This window comes from Dreissena polymorpha, chromosome 10 (assembly GCF_020536995.1).
Source record: "Dreissena polymorpha isolate Duluth1 chromosome 10, UMN_Dpol_1.0, whole genome shotgun sequence".
NCBI classification, from domain to species: domain Eukaryota; kingdom Metazoa; phylum Mollusca; class Bivalvia; order Myida; family Dreissenidae; genus Dreissena; species Dreissena polymorpha.
The window spans coordinates 19,615,481-19,635,243 of NC_068364.1; the positions used below are offsets into that span (position 1 = coordinate 19,615,481).

General features: G+C 32.2%; 1 protein-coding gene and 1 long non-coding RNA gene across 2 annotated transcripts; one reads left to right on the forward strand and one right to left on the reverse strand.

The window, feature by feature from the left end:
- Positions 1–985: 985 nt before the first annotated feature.
- LOC127848910 (uncharacterized) lies at positions 986–5,706 on the reverse strand. Its single transcript, XR_008034811.1, has 4 exons — positions 5,478–5,706; positions 5,220–5,332; positions 4,730–4,830; positions 986–3,658 (listed from the first exon to the last, which is right to left on the reverse strand). It is a non-coding gene; the product is annotated as an uncharacterized LOC127848910 (long non-coding RNA).
- A 969-nt stretch (positions 5,707–6,675) lies between these two features.
- Positions 6,676–15,899, forward strand: LOC127848652 (uncharacterized). Its single transcript, XM_052381232.1, has 10 exons — positions 6,676–6,792; positions 7,553–7,674; positions 8,230–8,480; positions 8,824–8,911; positions 9,230–9,343; positions 9,478–9,566; positions 9,969–10,111; positions 11,208–11,332; positions 11,951–12,015; positions 12,949–15,899. The coding sequence occupies exons 1-10, from the start codon at positions 6,691–6,693 to the stop codon at positions 13,437–13,439; spliced, it is 1,590 nt and encodes a 529-aa protein (XP_052237192.1). The 5' UTR covers positions 6,676–6,690; the 3' UTR covers positions 13,440–15,899.
- The last annotated feature ends 3,864 nt before the right edge of the window (positions 15,900–19,763 follow it).

The window sequence follows — 19,763 nt, forward strand, 5'->3', positions numbered from 1 at the left end:
TGTTTCAGCTTCATTTGCTTTGTTTTGACCATGCAAATGTCAGTGGTCATAAAAACAAAGATTAAAACCCTCTTTGCTCATGCACCGCATGGGCATACCTTCTTTGCTCATACACCGTATGGGCAAACTCCCTTTGCTCATACACCGCATTGGGCATATCCCCTTTGCTCATGCACCGTATGGGCAAATCCCCTTTGCTCATACACCGTCTGGGCAAACCCTCTTTGCTCATACACCGCATGGGCATACCCCCTTTGCTCATACACCGTCTGGGCAAACCCTCTTTGCTCATACACCGCATGGGCATTCCCCCTTTGCTCATACACCGTCTGGGCAAACCCCTTTGCTCATGCACCGCATGGGCAAACTAGCCTTTGCTTGACACTAAACATGCATGGATTAGGCTCCAGTAGCAATATTTGCTCATATATGTATGAACAAACAATATGCAATTGATTTATGCTGAATGATTATGTGAAATATAGGTAGGATATTTTTTGGTTTGGTGAAGTGATCATAGAAATTGAAATTGTTCTTTTTGTGTGTGGGGAAGTGAAAATATATACTTTTTATGATCACCAGCAAATACAAATCGACAGTCTATTGAAACTAATAAATTTTCTTATTATTTTATGCCCCAGTTGAAAAACTCACTGCTATAAATTCCATGTTTATTGAAATATTATGCGGGAACACGAATTATATGATGCTACGTCATCTCACAATTTTGAGCCATACGTCATTTGTGGGTCGTTGCATTTACTGTAGAAGATCAGGATATAAAAAAAGAAAAATGACAGTGAACAATATTTATATTTTTCACTGTTTCAACAGTGAAATATACATTTTATGTCACACATATTTCACTGTAAACCATCAAAAATCATCAAATAATATGCTGTTGTTGTATGATTTTTCAACACATCTGGATGCCTCATTTCACAAATAAGCAACAATTTTCATTATGCAAAGTCATATTTTATTGTTTTCCCTGTTTTACTTCATTTTGGAAAGTTTTTGACATGTATCGAGACTTGTACGTTATGTTTCATTACATATAATTATGGTTATAAATAACAACATGCAGTTTTCAAAATTAAGGTTTTAATGCCAATAATGTTTATAAAAGGTCACCTTATTTCTGGCTGGTTTAAATAGTAAAAACGCTAGATTCATTTTATTGTAAATATGTTTGTTCTTTGAAAAATGGTCATTAGTTATGCAAATAATGCTTCAAATCACACATAAAAAGACAAATAAATTAGCAATCTTGCAATATTAACAATGAGGATCAATACATAATGTGTTTCATAGTGTTCTTTTTTACTGAAAATTTATAGTATGGTATCGATTTAAATTTAATAATTAATTAAAAAATTAATGTTTATGCTCTTAAATAGCTTGACCTGTAATAATTAAATTCACCAAAAAAGATTTTTATGCAGATTATTTTTTAATTTGACATCACTATTGGAAGGTAGACACAATTTTTTTAAATAATAAAAATACATAGATTATGTATGACATAATCAACATGTTCAATCATTTTCAGTCATTCGAATACAATATCAAAATGTAGTTCAGGAACTTAACAGTAAATGCATATTAAAACAAAAAATGTGTTTGTCAGAAACACTATGTCCCCTACTGCGCCACTTTGAAGCTATTTATTTGACCTTTGACCTTGAAGAATGACCTTAACATTGACCTTTCACCGCTCAAATTGTGCAGCTCCATGAGATATACATGCATGCCAGATGTCAAGTTGCTATCTTCAATATTGCAAAAGTTATGGCAAATGTCAAAGTTTGACACAAACACAAACAAACACACAAAGAAACCAACAGACAGGGCAAAAACAATATGTCCCCCACTGTAGTGGTGGGGGACATAAAAATGACACATTTTAAGTAAAACAACAACACAATTTCAGTTTGCCATTGCCTTAAACAGAAGAAATTATAGTTTATCCTATTGTTACATGATAACAGATAGAATTACAACTGATACTATAAACGTTAGCTCTATACTATTGTTAATTTTAGAGCATTTTTTTTGTGATCCTCTAATTTTATAACACTGTATGATTCAATGTTATTTCATAACAAATGATAATGTTTGAATTAAACAAACAATTCATTGCAAATATTGGGAAACCAACGCTATTGCTTTGATTTTTTAGCGAAAGCGAAAAACGACCACAAATTAATTGGATAAATATAATATTATGCGAGTGTTGGATAGAAATCAAGATTACCATGCTCGACTTGAAGCTCGCATGATGATATTGATGTCAATCAGACACTCGTATAATATTTTCTATTTATCATGCAAGTTATCTTTGCATATGAATAAAACCAAGGCCGGTTTTGGTTTTAGGTAAAAAAAAATTGGCCTTATTCATACTAAAATTGTCCCCCCCCCCCCTAGTTAAGAAAATGCACATTATATTTGTTTGACATTTTTTTCATGAACATTTTAAATTAATATAAATAAAGCAAGCATTCAAATGATATATAAATATCACATCCCATAGAAGGTGTTTGAGGGTTGACAATAAATTGTATTAACATGTACAATACAGCTAGTTGCTTGTATGACTCTAAACGAACCCTTATATCAATTGAATAAAATCTGAAAAAAAATAAAAAATTAAAGTACCGGAACATAATCTCAGTTAAAAGTCTTTACATAATTCACTCTCTTTATGCGGAAATCAAATTCTACTATTTTAGCTCTACATGAGAGTGTTACAATTATGTCCCGTATGTCACTAACAATTATCACCAGATTACCGTAGTTTATATGAGAATTTTTATCTCCCGCCAGAGGCGTTTCTGGCGGAGGGATATTGTTTTGGCGTTTTCCGTCCGTCCGACTGTCCGGCTGTCCATCCGGCACTTTTGTGTCCAGAGCCATATCTTGGAAGTTCTTTGGCAGATTTCATTGAAACTTGTTATGAGTATATATATGCATAAGAGGGTGATGAACACCAAATGGCATTGTACACCATCTGTTAAAAACAGAGTTATGGCCCTTTGTATCTTGAAAAAATGCTTTTTACTATAGGCACTTTTGTGTCCGGAGCCATATCTTGGAAGTGCTTTGGCGGATTTCATTGAAACTTGGTATGAGTATACATGTATATCCACAGCCAGAGGCGGAGGGATATTGTTTTGGCGCTGTCGTCCGTCCGTCCGTCCGTCATTGTTTCAAACAGTGAAAAATAACAGTCACTATTCCAGCAAAATTCTTTAGCAAAACTAGTTTACGATGTCAATAAACGTTGAAAAAAAACATGAAGTGAAAATAAAATTTGTTTTATTCTGTGGAATATCATTTTTAAATCACTCGTGATCATAGAAAGAATGTATTTTCAAGAGTGGATCACCCACATGATCACTTGTGACTTAAAATTGATATTCCACAGAATTCAACAAAATTCGTCTATCTATTTATTCTTCAAAATCAGTGACATTTTTTTGCACTGTTTTAATAATTTTTTCAGTGAACTTTTGTAAAATTTGTGGCTGCAATGGCACGTCAATTCCATTTTTTTTGACAGTTATTGTAACTGTCCATGCATCTTTGTCGTTGACGGACAATTTCTCAACGTGGTAACAATAACGTTCACGTCCTTGAGGGGTTGATAAGTCACCTGTAATAATAAAAATGTAATTGATATTCAAGAAATAAGACATCTACTTTGTTATCTAAAACTTCCCTTTTTTATAGGTTATTAGACGTTTCACTGCACAATACGTATATATAATTTGACAAGCACACAGTCTGACGTCATATTGGATGAGCCTTAAGGCTGTGTGCGAGTCCAAATATATCACGTACTGTACAGTTTAAACGTCAAATAAGCTTTTTATCATATATCTCTTTCTTCAGCTCTTTGTTTCATTTTAATTTTGATTTAAAAATGCTTTAATTGCATCTATACTATTTTCAAGACAAGCGCCCGTGCAAGTCGATAATAGTACATTCGGATACTTTTTCTCAGTAACGGCTTTTATCGTTATAAAACAATTGCTTAGTGCACTTGTACTCATCTGTCCTATATGGAAAAAATACAGACTTTTTGGATCCAATACCGGAATATATTGGACGGTCACATATGAAGAATGCCGATTGGATGAATTTATTGGATGTATAATATGTTTTATAATATTGTTGATTTATTTGAAATTATATAAGTGATATTTAACTATAAGAACAATTGCTCTGTTAACTCATGATAAAACCTTTTTTTGAAAATGTCAGTTTAGTTTTTTTTGGTGAAATTGTATTGCATATATTAAATAACATACAGAAAAATATAAATAAAATATCATTGTCCATTCATCCTCTATGTGTACTATTGCTATGTCATGTATGAAGGGGCTTTGCAATTTTAACTTGCCATAAAAATGGCGTATGTTTTTTGGAAATTTGAAAGCATATAATTAAAACAAGTTTTGAAGTAATGATTTGTAAGATCAAGGAAACATACAGTTGTGTATGAAATATGGATCTGTTAAATATTTTTAAGCGGACTTCAGGCTAGGATTTTCAGGGTCTAATTGTTCAATTCTTAGGAAAGTAACAAATATATTTTATGATATTTCAAGCATTATAAAATGAATACAATTGTAGTAATGAGAGGATTAATAATTGCAAATAAGCCATTATTTTTAATAGGCTATTTTTTCTCCAAATTATAACCTTTAATAAATAAGCATACCAGTGAACTCTAACATCTTGTCTGACAACGTATATGTCTCCTCAATGTCTTCCCAAGTCCCCATCTGTAATGTGGCCACAGCTAATTGCTTCATGTGGTCTCTTATGAAAAAAACATTGGTGGTTGAAATGGGATTTCAAGTATTGACACATATATCTGAGTTGCTGGCTATTTAAAATCGAAAACAATGAAATTAATTAAAGGTGTGTTTTAGTTTGTGTTTAGTGTAAAACCATGTTTTTCACCATTATGTATTTAATAGTCTTTGAATCAACTGTGCATACATGAATTGCAAGTGTGGTAAAGTTTATGACAAAAATATTACCAACTGCTAAGTTATGGGGCAAAACTCCTTATTTCAAGATTGATATTGACACATGAACAGCTCCAGATGACATAAAGATTTCCAAGGCCATAACAATATGCCCAAACTTCAGCTTGGTTAATAAAACTTAAAAACTGATGGACTTCAATGTTGACATAACCTTACTTTCTTTTATCTTCTGCAATTTCTCGGGCAACTTTTAATCCTGAAGTGCCAATTGCCTTTATTAAGTAGGGTGTCCTGGATTTGTCTTGGACACCCTGCAGCTGTCTGAATAACTAAAAATTAAACAAGAACATTTAATTCACTGATATCCTTCACCATCACTTAAAGGATACAACTCTGAACTGACCAAATCATACTAACATACATGTATGTCAGTTATTTAAGGGAACAGAAAATGTAAGATGCACAGATTCTTACGTTTTGAGGGAATGACTCTTGCGAGTGGGACTCGAAAATGCGTTCTACTGCTGCCCAGTTTTCTTGGCTGTAGGCAGCTACTGAGAGAACTGGGCCCAGGCCCTCAAGCTTGTAAACCTGTTATTAAATTATTTAAGTAACAAAGCATTATATTTGTTATTTGTTTTAAAAGATTATGTTTATAGACACATGACTGGCATTAATCAGCACAAATCTTAATGTTTTTTTTCCAATATTATTTCCTTGTAACATTAATATATTATAATGGAATCATTTTTTTAAATTGATGTTTTGTTCATGGTAAGTCAGTAACTGACTTGCTGTTTGTACAACCCACACCTGTTTTAGATATACGATTCAGGATTGTTTTTACTTTAATAATTGAAAATTCAACACAAGATGCCAGATTCTAACAAGTAAGATATTGTTTTTTTTCGGCGTAGCTGTATAACCCAGCTTTTCACCTTACCTGACCTTACCACGAATGAATACACTTCATTTATTCCAATTGCTGATTTGAGTATACCACCAGAACATTGGAAACATTTCCGCGTGTTTGTAACACTGTTTTACTGTGTGTTCATCATGAAACAATTCTATCTCTAATGAAAAGGCTTGATTGATAGAACAGTTTTACACTCAACTCTTGACATCAATACAGTTTGTGCGTGCACCTTTTATTTTCAGAGGATTGCCAGCGCCAAAATGTTTGTATTTAAAGGCTATGTTCTCATATTTAGTAATTAATTACATATTCCTGTCTGTGAACTAGTATATTTTAGTTCATATACTTCGCGTGTGGCCGGTTGACTAAAATGTTTTAATTTCACTTCCATTTTTCTTTTTTTGTATCTATAGATATATGATCAGAAATATGTAATAATGTAAAATAAAACGCAAAAACTACGTGTAACATCCCGTACTGCGTGGAATGCAGCTAAGAACTGTACAAACCTTTAAGACATATGCTATCTTTGATTTCAGTCATTAAACTCTTTACCTTTCACCAACCACAATCACCGCCGTATATCTTTTTTTAAAGATATTTCTTGTTATTACTGTAACATATTACTCAATTATGTATATAAATATTTGTTTGAATTCTCTTTGTTATTGATATGTTTCATGTTGTGCATGACCATATCGTATCGTTCCTAGTTGTTTGTTTTAGACTTCATCTTCCCTACTGCTTAAAAAAAAAGATGTGTACAACATGATGTGTGTGGAAGCAGAGGTGTATGGCGAACATCCGATCAGCCATACACACTTCATGCGGGTGTGGGCCAGGTACATGCCACACATCATCATTCCTAAGGTAAAGTTAAAGTAGTCGTGTGTAGTCTAAACAATTACTCAAATATCAAATAACAAATATCAGATCAAATAAGAATATAATATTTATTTTGACTTAAGCATAACAAGCTTATCGTCATATACAAATACATGAAAATCTTACAGACAACATGTTACAAGCAAAGTACACTCAATTGTTAGTGTAGGCTATAGTTAATCTTAACAAATCATGTGATAATAAACAAATTATTATTTCTTTTTTTTGAAACACGTTATACAATAAGTTGATAATTTTCTAAGTGTCGTTTTCTTTCTATCATTTAGTAGTTTAATGTATTTGACCATAGTATTACTAGGTCACTTGTAATAGAATTCTGGAATATATTTGATTCTTGCTTATAGGTATTGCAGACAGTATAAGTATGAAATGTACCTCATATTCAATATCATTACAGCTTCACATGGGGCATATTCTTTCGTTTCTGACAATATTATGATGTCTGCCAGTTTCAATAAACAAATTATGGGATGAGAGATGCATTTTGGCAATAGTCCTTCTATGTTTTTTGTTTTCAATTAAATATAAATACGGTGACCTTTCGAATATAGGTTTTAATTCTTTATATATAATATCAAAAAAACAAAAATACATCTTAAGTTTGATTTCTGTTATATTAATTTAACTTTGATTTTTTGCAATTTTACAATCTCTTTTTTATTCAGTGCACTGTTTTGCAATTGGAAAGTTGGTTTTCTTTCAAACAATTGTACATTTATTGCAGAGATCCAGATTTTCAGCATGTGATGTGTGCACAAAAATAAAGACTGAAATTGAAAAGGCAACATGCAGGGAGGATAAGAAAAAACTATTCAAATTGAGAGAATTACATTTACAACAGCAGAAGTAATGATATGTTTTTTTCTGTATTCATTTTGATACTTTCATTCTGATTTAACCATCTAATGAATTACATGACAGATTGATGAAATTGTAACTTATGCCCCTGATAGGATGGCTTATAGTAGTTCAACTGTACGTCAGTCCATCTGTCCGTTCCAAAACGTTAACATTGGCCATAACTTATGCAATATTGAAGATAGCAACTTAATATTTGGTCTGCATGTGTATCTTATGGAGCTGCACATTTTGAGTGGTGAAACGTCTAGGTCATCCTTTAAGGTCAAAGGTCAAATATATGGCTTCAAAGTGGCAGGCGCAGTAGGGGGCATTGTGTTTCTTAAAAAAAAAAAAATCTCTTGCTAAGTGTTTCAATTAACATGAATCAGCTTTCACAAAAATATTTACAGACCTAATGTTCATTAAGATGTATAATTGGATGATAATAAAGTATGTCTTAATAAATGGACATGAAGAATTGATAACAAAGGATAGTTTAAATATATGTTGGACTAGCATTGCAATTCTACATTAAACATTATGTTAATTTTGTTCTTTTAGCCAGGAACGCCAGAAGTACTATAAGCATGCGCAAAAGGCAAAGTTTAGCCCTGCCAGATACCTGTCTATCATTCTGGATGGGATGGACCAGGAGAAGACAAGCCTTCCACATTACCTGAAGGAAGCAAAGGGACTGTCTAACCTCTGGAAGGTGAAAGTTAATCTCATGGGTGCCATTGTCCATGGATATGGTGCCTATGGATTTTTTGACACCTTCCAGTGGGCTCATGGCAGTTCCTTTGCTATCAGTGGTAATCAAAATTCTAAATGTTATTTTAACCTCGTCCATATTCTGTTATTTTGTAACTTAAACTTCCCATAGTGCAAATCTATGTTCTAATCTCCCTCTGGCACATGTTTCTTATACACCTTTGGAACAAAATGTGTTTTACTCCGATTTCCAATCAATGTGTAAAAAAAACAAAAACATAAATAATTAAAAAAATATAGATAGCTGCAATCGCCATATGAGTGTTCTACATTTATCCAATTGTGATTGAATTTGTGAAAAAAACGTATAAAAAAGACATTCCAATGATGATGATCTGAATGAAAATGTGATAAGAATTTCAAGATATTTTTCTTGCATTTCAGTTCTGGTTCATACCCTTCTGCTTATGACCAGTCTCCCTCCTGTTCTCTACCTGCAACTAGACAACTGTCCAGGCCAAAATAAAAACAGGTATTTGATAGAGGTTTACAATCAGAAAATATGAGATACTCAATATGTTCATGAATCTATACATAGAAATAAACAATTTTATTATATGCTTACTTATTGTCTCTGATAAAAAAGAATACAAGTTGTATCAGTAGTTATAATACAACTGCACAGAAATAAATTTAGATGTATGCTACTGGCTAGTTTACTGATTCCGTATTACCATACTAAACAGGTTACTTGTTATGATGTCACATGGAACATCGAAACAGTAGTTATACACATGCCCAATAATGACCGCTTTAAATAATTCACTAATAAGGGTCTTTTGTTTAACAGATACATGCTGGGATTCCTGGCTGCCTTGGTGGAATATGGTGTTTTTCAGAAAGTCAAACTTTCATTCCTCATGGTGGGACATACACATGAGGACATTGATCAAATGTTTTCCAGGTACTCAACCATATTACAGCAAAATTTTACAATGGTAGCAGTATTCATATGAAGATAAATATTTTTTTACATAACATTTATCACTCACATTCAAAGGAGATTATCAAATACATCATTATTTCTCTTAATTTCAGATTTTCTACATGGTTGTGGACAAAGGAGGTGAGGACACTTGATGAACTAATAATTGGCTTCGAAAAATGTTACACACCTGCACCCACAGGTAAGTCTTTCTATAGATGCATATGTAATTAAGTATATAATTAAGTTTTGTTGACTAAAGATACAGGTATTTAATGTCATTGTTTTGTTCCTTAGTCTATGCTAGGGGAAATATTTTCTTTTGACCTGTCTGTTTGTTTGTTGGTTTGTTTGTATGCTTCAGACTCAAACATTGGCCATAACTTTTGCAATACTAGTACTTTGAAGCCACTTGATAGTTGACATGCAAGTGTATTAAATGAACCATACTCAGAATGACCAATACCTTTTTATTAGTACATCTTTATTTGTTCATTATCTGGTTAAAATTTGTCTTTCTGAGAGCCACAAGAATTATTCAAAGTGAAACATAAAAAACATATACCAAGCTTTCATTTTAAGATATTAAAATGGATGATTCCAGGGATCAAGCTCAGTGAGGTATACAACTTTGCTGAGTACCTCGACATGAATCCCATTTGTAACCACAGCAGGCCACATGTTTTCAAAATAATAAATCAGAATGGCAAAGCTGTGATTTACACAAAAAAGTGGTCCACCGATAAGGTAAAATCAACTAATGTAATTAAGAAACCCCTTTAATGATTAAGCTCAATTAGAAAATTTAAGAAAGCAGAAATTTATGAAATAATATTTCCTTTTGTTTTGCAAAAGCCTCACATGACATTGGCTTTCATAAAAAATGTGTCATATATAGCAATTACTATTCATATTTATGTCAAAATTTAATGAAGATTAATAAACATGACTTTGCAATACACTCAGTTTGTGACTTTATCTAAAGTTCAAAGAAAATAAATAGAGGATATTTGTTGGATTCGGTGGATAATCGATTTTAATTCACGAGTGATCATAGAAAATAATACTTTCACGAGTGGCGCAGCCACGAGTGAAAATATACATTTTATATGATCACGAGTGAATTAAAATCGATAATCCACGGAACCCAACAAATTTTCTTTTTATTTTATGCTTTATTTCACAGTTTATATACATTGTTAAAGAGTTTAACTAAAGAATTACGTTGAGAAAATGACGTCATTTCGTCCAAAAAATGACGTCATTTAACATAAACAGTGAAAATTATCGATAATTTTCACTGATAATTTTCATTGTTTGAAACAGTGAAATTATCAGTTTTAATTCACTGATATTTCTCTATAAACCACCGGAAAGTATAAAATAAAATAATATAAATAATCAACATTGATATCATATTCTTTTTTCAACAACATCTACTGCCTTTTTTTGTAAATAACATTTACAGAAGATAAAATGACTTACAAACATAAAAATTGAATATAAAATGAATCTTAAAAAATCATAACATTTTTAAAAAGTTGCATGAGTAAAATACATATCCCTAATATGTATTACTTGACAGAAAGTTTCACGCAAGGTGGTTTTTACATGTATAAGTGATGATGTGATTAAAATCTTTGATTTTGTGCAACAAAAATTACTAAGTGTTCTGAAATATTAACATAAATTGCAAATAGAGCTATTGTGATTGTCAACTTTTGTACTGGGTAATGCTCTATGGATTACATTTTACCAGGAAATTTAATTTATAAACTGTACAAATATGTATTTGTACTGAAGTCCTCAAAATGAATTAAATATTTAAACATGTCTATTGCAGACTTGGAATGTATGCGAAGGAAACTTCTTGTTGAAGAGTTGCCCGTCAGGACCAGTTTCACAGATTGCCCCATCGTTGGAACGCATTGATGATAAGGTCATCAATGATATGCAGACGTTTGCTTCGTAAGTAGCATAAGCTATGAGATGATGCCATCTAGACTGAACACTAAGGTTATTTATGTTTCCATTTTTAAAATCAATTCAACAATTAAATGTTCACCCCAGCCATATATCGTTAATTGGCTTAACACACTTCGAAAAGTATGCACTGATATATTTCATGCATTTTAATTCAAATTAGCCTCACACTTAGAGGTAATTTTATTTTTATATGTATTAGTAAACAAGATGTGTTTGTGAAACACTATGTCCCCCATATATCTTTGACCTTGAACGATGACCTTTAACTTTCACCACTCAAATTGTGAAGCTTCATGAGGTACACTTGCATGCCAAATATCAATTCGCTATCTTTAATATTACAAAAGTTATGGCCAATGTTAGATTTTGAAGCAAACAAACAAAAACAAACAGACAGGGCAAAAACAATATGACCCCAAATATTTGAAAATGCTAGCTTAAGATTTAATTTATATGGTATATTTTCACATTGGAGTTCATTGATTAACATCCAAATTGTGTGTGCATGTCTTTGGTAAAAGCGACCACATTCTTGGTGATATAATGGTATTAAAAATCTCGAAATATAACATATTGACCAATTATGTTTATATATTGCAGTTTCTACAAGGACAATGCCATGGCCAACTACTGGGACAAATATTTCAATGAACTTAAGGAAATAGGTAATTATTTTGTAGACATTTTAAGTTTAAAAAACATACAAGCTCTATTTCCAACAACACAAATATTAAGACAGAGAGTTACAGAATGTTATATGAGTATCACATATTTTTTATGCTTTCTGGTGGATCATAGGGAAATATAAGTTAAAACTATTTTAAAAGTTAAAAAAATGGGGAAAAGCTTTAAATAAAAAGAAAATTTGTTGGATTCGGTGTAATATCTTCATGTATATTAATTCACACATGATCATAGAAAACATAGATTTTTACTCATGGCTGCGCTACTCGTGAAAAATTACTTTCTATGATCACTCAAATCCAACAAATCCTCTATTTATTTTATGCTTTGCAGAGGTTTATAGAGTATAAATATCAGTAAAACAGAATTGATATTTAACTGTTTAAAACAGTGAAAAAAAGCAGTGAAATATATTGATTATGTATCACTGTTATACTGTAAAATTAAGTCATATTTTAAGGAAATGAGGTCATTATTCCTCTGAAATTCTCCAGGTAAACTATTTTATGTAAAAAAACGGTAAAAAAACCATAAAATAAAATAAAAAGAAAATTTGTTGGATACAGAAGAAAATCAATCTAAATTGAGTGATCACAGAAAATGGATGTTTTCTATTATCACTAGTATCCAACTAATATTCTGACCTATACTTATTCTAGCTATCCTAATATTTTCAAGTCATTTTTGCACAAAAAAATATAAAACATTCTTTCATATTTAAAAAAACTACATTCTAGGAGCAGGAAAACAAATCTGGCTAATTGCACAATTGAGCCTGAGGTATATATTACTAAGATGCTGAATCTACGAAAATTGACATACCAGTTCATGATTGCATAAAGCTACTGGTTAATTAACACCACGTTGATCACTCATCATTGCAAATTAAGTATTTATGCATGTTCTTCCTTCAGAGGACAGTTGGATGGATGAGCCAGTGCACATCCTTGATCTGCTTATGCAGAAAAGGAGGCAAGAGGACACAGCAGCCTCAGATGACTTATCAGACTTGCTGGGAATCGCAAAAATAGACGATCCCATCCCTCCTGTAATAATAGGCAACAAGAAGGCTGCTGCTGCCTCTGCTGCTCCAGCGAAAGAAACGATCAAAGAAGGCTTCTTTGTTTTACTTGACTGGGCGAAATATGCAGATGAGTGGCCCCAGCTTGCCAAAGTCATTAATATTGTATCGCCTGCAGAGGTTGAAATTCACTGGTACAAGGGGGCAAAAACAACAGCCTGGACTCCTGCAAGTAGGAGAATGAAAGGCTGCAAAGGTGGTAAGACTGAACCCTTTGTTGAAACTGTGAACACCAATGTCATCTGGTGCAGAGGGTTCAGTCTTACCCCTTCTGGGCACTTGCCCAAACACATTAAGGATCAGGTAGATGTTTATTTTGACTAGAGCATCTACAAACACTTAATCACACTTCTTATTAAGAAATACAATTTTCTATGATGATTTCTTGTCGAATAACCCACAGCACGAGCGATTTGATAACATGCATCTATACTCCTTACTGTGGGTTATTCAACAACAAACACTCATAGAAAAATATTAATTAGATTCTAACATGATTCAGATTGATTGGTTCAAGCTTTTGAACATAAACTATAGTTTTCAATACTTCGCCCTTCTAAGTACAAAGTTCCCTTTTTAGTGACGTCATTGAATTGTACTAACATATGAAGTTGTTTTCATTCATAAATATTTTGCTCATGACTTAACTTTAATTCAGAACAAACATCGTAGAAACTAAATGACGTCATGTTTATTGATGCTACTGACAAGCTGATATGCTCTTAATGTTTTTTAATTACGTTTCATAACAAATAAAAAATAGTATATACTTTCTTTTTTTCTTTTTAAGGCAATGGCAAACAGCAAGTTTGTTTTACTTAAAATGTTTATTTTTATTTAAACAAACTTTATTTACATCCTCAATAAGTATGCATATGTCGAGGCCTTCCTACTCCACACCTTACAAACATAATGTGTTAATAGCAATTAAATACATAATTATTGCAGAATAACCCACACTTGATTTCTGTATATAGAAAACAAGTGGCGTGAAAAAATGCAAAACATAGAAACATTTTTTTGTGGCAATTGGTCATTCGCCTTAAACTAATAAGAGTATCATCTGAAAACATGGATTTCTGTTTTCATAATGATAATTGATTACCGTGGTATGCAAGGTTAATAATTGTATGCCTTAACTGGTTAATGAAATTCAAAAGCAAAAAAAATTCCTCAATCTTTTAAGGAAAACACTTTGTGTCAAACTTGGATTTATGATAATAGTTTATTTGTTTCACACCAACAAAAGCATAAGAGCAGAGGAAATAAAAGTAATGATAGAAGTGTGATTAAGTGTGTGCATTTCAACCTCTGCATGTGGTGGCAGTGGTGTAGTGGTTATGGTGTCTGTCTAGCCTAATAAATAGGGTATATTATGTGAGTGTCCAATAGAGATCAAGTTTATCGTGCAAGCTTCAAGCCAAGCGTTATAATCTTGATCTCTATCCGACCCTCAAATAATATTACATTTATCCGATTAATTTGTGGTCGTTTATCGCCCTAAAATCAAAGCAATAGCAATGCTTTCCCAATATTTGCAATGAGCTATTTGTTTACTTTAAACATCATCATTTGTTATGACATCATGTTGTATCATACAGTGTTTTAAAAGTAGAGATCGCAAAAAAACATGCTCAACAAATATCAATAGTTTAGAGCTCAAGTTTATAGTATCAGTAGTTATTCTATCGGTTTTTATGTAGAAATAGGATAAACTTTGTGAAGGAGTGGTCGATCCTACTTCATACCTTACAAACAAGTAGTAATTGAATACAGAAACTGTTGTGTTTGTATACAGCTACATGGTTTGCAAGTTTATAAACAGAATGCAAGTTTATAAGAAGTGTACAATGTATGCATGTGTACTTAGTAAATCTTTGTAAAAGCACAGAAAATACAAGTACAACATGTAGTAACTATACTTTCTATATAAGACAGGGATCTTAATTATAGTAACATAATATGGAAATTTGTAATACAATCACTGTTTTCTCGTGTAAATGGTAAATACAGATTTGAAAAGAAAATGTGATACCAACACCACAGTGTATAGTTCAAATATTCATTTCAGTGCACATCAATTTAACACAAGGACATTTTTTCGTTATGGGTCCATAGCATAAATAATGCAACAACTGACCAATTTGGAAATTCCGAGTCTAGGGAAATGGTGTGCTTTTGAATTTCCCATGCTAGTTGAAAAGTCTTTCCTAGCCCTGGACATGTTGGGATTTTACTATTTTTTTTACAAATAAAAACATACAATTTTATTTCAAGAATAAAATAAAATAATGATGGGGTCAATTCTTCATAAAAAAAATCCAACGAGCACATGTTGGCAAGAACTGTTGGGCAAATTGATGTTGTTCAGAATCATTGAATGTTTTATATAGTTGAAAATGGATTGAAGAGATGAGTTAAGGTTTCCTCATGTTTTTTACAAAAATAACATGATAGATTGTCATTTAAACTTTTCATTTCATATATAACAGAGATTTTGTACCAAAGATTCTGTGTACAATTCTAGTTTGAAGAAATTGTATATATGTATCTCTGGAGTTTTAAAAAACAAAGTTATGTGTAAATTTCTAATCAATATTATTAAATAACAGAGATTTTGTACCCACAATTCTGTGTACAATTCTAGTTTGAAGCCATTGTATATAATGTATCTTTGGAGTTTTTAAAAACAAAGTTATATGTGAACTTCCAATCAATATTGTTATATATTTCAATCTATTTATTTTATCTTGTTGGTTTTTCTATAATTAATGTGTATGTGCTATATATAAATTTATTATAAACAATCACATGTGTGATTTTTTTAATATACATTCTACCGTCAAGTTCCTGAAATAGATTTTAATATTTTATTGTAATGACTGTAAACGACTGTACATGTTGATAATGTCATATATAATCTATGTATTTTTATTATTTTAAACAGATTTGTCTACCTTACAATATGTTTGTCACATTTACATACTAATCTGCTTAAAATATCTTTTTGGTGAATTTACTAATTATAGGTCAAATTACGCAGTGCATTAACAGTAATTTTTTTACATTATTAAATTTGAAGTCTTTATCAAACCTGAGTGAGACAAATGTCAATTTTCATACAAAAATTTCATTATTTAAAAACACAATGAATTGTACATCATTGTTAACATTGCAAGACTGTTAATTAATTTTTCTGTTTCTGTGTTATTTTATGTATTATGAAAAAAAAAAAAATCCATCCTATGAAATTATCGGTTTTCCAGTAATTTTCATCATGAATTATAGAAAATAATGGTTAAAAGCATGCTTATAGAATTGTTTAAAATTTGAATTGCTTTCTTTTTTAAATCAATTAAATGCACATAAAATGGAATAAACTGTATTAATGATTGTTGATGAAAAAAATGGTCATCTATTACAACCAAAAATAAAAAACTTACTTCGAAGAGTGCATGTTGTTGTTTAAAAAAAAAAATTCAAATAATTAAACCTAATGTACAAGTCTCCATACATGTCAAAAACTTTCCAAATGAAATAAACCAGGGAAAACAATAAAATATGACTTTGAAAATTGAAAATTGTTGTTCTTATTTTTTAAATAACACATCCAGATGTGTTAACAAATTGTACAATAACAGCATATCAATTTATGCTCTTTGATGATTTACAGTGAAATATGTGTGACAAAAACTGTATATTTCACTGTTCAAACAGTGAAAAATATCATTATTTCTCACTGTAATTTTTCATTGTTTTTTGTTACCAATCGTCTACAGTAAATGCAAAATTGTGAAATGACGTAGCGTCATATAATTCAGATTCCCGCAGAATTTTCTGATAAACATGGATTTTATAGCAGTAAGTTTGTCAACTTGGCATAAAATACTAAGAAAATGTGTTAGTTTCAATAGACTATCTAATTTTATTAACTCGTAATCATTGAAAGTAAATACTTTCACTTGTTGCTTCGCCACTCACGAAAAGAATAATTTCTATTTCTATGATCTCTTTACCAACAAACAACAAATATCCTATCTTTATTTCACATAATCATTCAGCATAAATCAATTGCATATTGTTTGTTCATACATATATGAGCAACTATTGCTAATGGAGCCTGATCCATGCATGTTGAGTGTCGAGCAAAGAAGGTTTGCCCAGACGGTGTATGAGCAAAGGGTGTTTGCCCAGACGGTGTATGAGCAAAGGGGGTATGCCCATGCGGTGTATGAGCAAAGAGGGTTTGCCCAGACGGTGTATGAGCAAAGGGGATTTGCCCATACGGTGCATGAGCAAATGGGATATGCCCATGCGGTGTATGAGCAAAGAGGGTTTGCCCATACAGTGCATGAGCAAAGGTCCATCTATTTTTAATAGAGAACTCTGTACTCTATGGCTTTAATCTTTGTTTTTATGACCACTGACATTTGCATGGTCAAAACAAAGCAAATGAAGCTGAAACAGTCCATTCTAGAATTAATGTCGTTTTCCAACTTCACATAATAGACTGTTTGAAGACCAATGTACCGAGCATTTCTTGACGCATATTTTGCCTAAATTCTAGAATAATGAAATTTTGTTTCCAGTGTAGTATCCCAGTATAATTTTTTATTTAACAAATAAATATTTTACAGAACTTTTATAAAAACAAGAAGTTTATGATAAGCAGCTATTTATTATATACCTGTTCTAATATAATCATTTGTGTGTAAATATACGACACAATTTACTGGCAATATGCTAAGTAGACTCATGAACAAGTACATGGTAAACTTGACCTGTTTCCACAAGAGTCAAGTCAGATAGGTGCAGGAATGCAGTAAAGTAATCCTTGTAAAACAGAGGTGGTAGGCACAGTATTATCAAGATGGTGACATCCATGCGGAAACGTATATTGTTTGCTGTTTTATACCCTTTATTACTTTTATTAATTTTTTAAATGCTGCTTACTTTCCAGCCAAATCAGCAAGAAAGTGATAAGGGTGTATTTCGTATTAGTATTCGCTCTTTTTTCAACTTAACTCATTACAAAATTTCTTAGCCGGACTACAAAATTACAGCTTCAGCTAAGAAAATTCAAATTGAGTAAAGCCATGATGTAAAGCATATATAAGTACAAAATAAACCCTTATCTTTTTCTTATTGATATGGCCAGAAAGCTGGAGGCATTTCAAAATTAAACAAAAGTAACAATGGGTATAAACCAGCGAAAAATACTTGTTTAGGCAGGAACGTCGCCGTGTTGATAGTCACATGATTATCACTTCTGATAAATCCTCTTAAAGTAGGCTGCGGCAGTAAAACCCATTGGGACATTGAGAAAGAAAGCCAAGCACTTCAAACTGAGTGCCAGATGAAGTGGTCTAGCAGAAATCGCTTCAGTGATTTATACATTCCAGGCCTTCTTCACGCCTTCTAACTGTTCAAGATCATAAGTGCATGGTATTGGTGAGCGTTGTATCATTCTCTGGCTAGTGCAGTTGTAAGCTCAATCTTGGAGGAGATTGTGCGAGTCTTACCACCACTGCTATGCCCAACTGGCCGTAAGGTCTGTCTCGAAGGAGATTGAAAGCCTTATACCTTGTAGAGAAGGTAGCAACACTCGTTGCAATACCTGAAATTATGATCTTGATGGTAAAAAGGCGTGTTGACCGTTGGGAATGTACATGTCACTAACGGGACTTCCGTAAGACCAGCACACTCACTTAGTTTGAAGGATTAGGCTCTTCCCTTTATCCTGATGGGTCGATTTCAAACAGCTTACTTTTTTATGTATTTTAAGGATTCATGTCCTGATTAGCTTAATGATCTTGGAAAAAAGTTTTGTTTCCAGAATAGTTGTTTATAGCTTTAATTCAAGACTGCTGTATGAGTCAATTTTTTGTACAATTTCCTTTTTTCCTTCTGTCTGTATAAGAAACATCGGTGCGCTTAATTATTGTCATTTACTACTGAAGTAACCATTATTTATGGACATTATTTATGACAGACAATGCAATCCCAGGCCCGTAGCCAGGGTTTTGAAAAGGGGAGTGCGAATTTTTGCCAGCGACAATTGTTATTGAGCAACAAAGTGGCAAAGGGGGTGGCAAAGGGGGTATGTGCGGGAGGGGATGCCCCCCTCCTGCAATCTGGGGCTTTGGAGGTCCTCGATTCCCCTAGAAATTTTTGAAAATGGAACGTAAACTACTGCATTCTGGTCACTTTTTAACTGTATTTAGAGAGTGAAGTTACAGAGCATTTTTGTATATGAAAGAGCATTTTTGTATATGAAATTTCACTTTCATTGACCATACTCAGTGACTGATCGACATGAATATGATATGGCATACATGTATTCCCCACCACGTTTTTTAATAACCACCTTGATCAGTCACGGATATACATCATTTTATACGGTGTTTAATCCGACACTAGAATGCGCGCACACACTTTGTTTACATATGCAACAACAAATTTATAGAATGTTAAATCAAACAGTAAGAACGGTATAAAATATCATTATTTCATGGAATCTTGATAAATTGTTGTGTTTCACCATTCCAACATTCTACCATTAATAAAATCGAGCAAATTAAATGGAAGTATTTGACTTTTTTTCAAAACATTTGTTTGTCTGCTACTATGGATAGTACCAGAGGATTA

What these genes read in the sequence shown, in the direction of transcription:
- LOC127848652 (XM_052381232.1), top strand. Translation starts at nt 6,691, where the DNA reads ATGATGTGTGTGGAAGCAGAGGTGTATGGCGAACATCCGATCAGCCAT. An exon ending in CACACATCATCATTCCTAAG is followed by an intron (nt 6,793 to 7,552) that starts GTAAAGTTAAAG and finishes CATTTATTGCAG; the next exon opens with AGATCCAGATTTTCAGCATG. An exon ending in GATATGCAGACGTTTGCTTC is followed by an intron (nt 11,333 to 11,950) that starts GTAAGTAGCATA and finishes TATATATTGCAG; the next exon opens with TTTCTACAAGGACAATGCCA.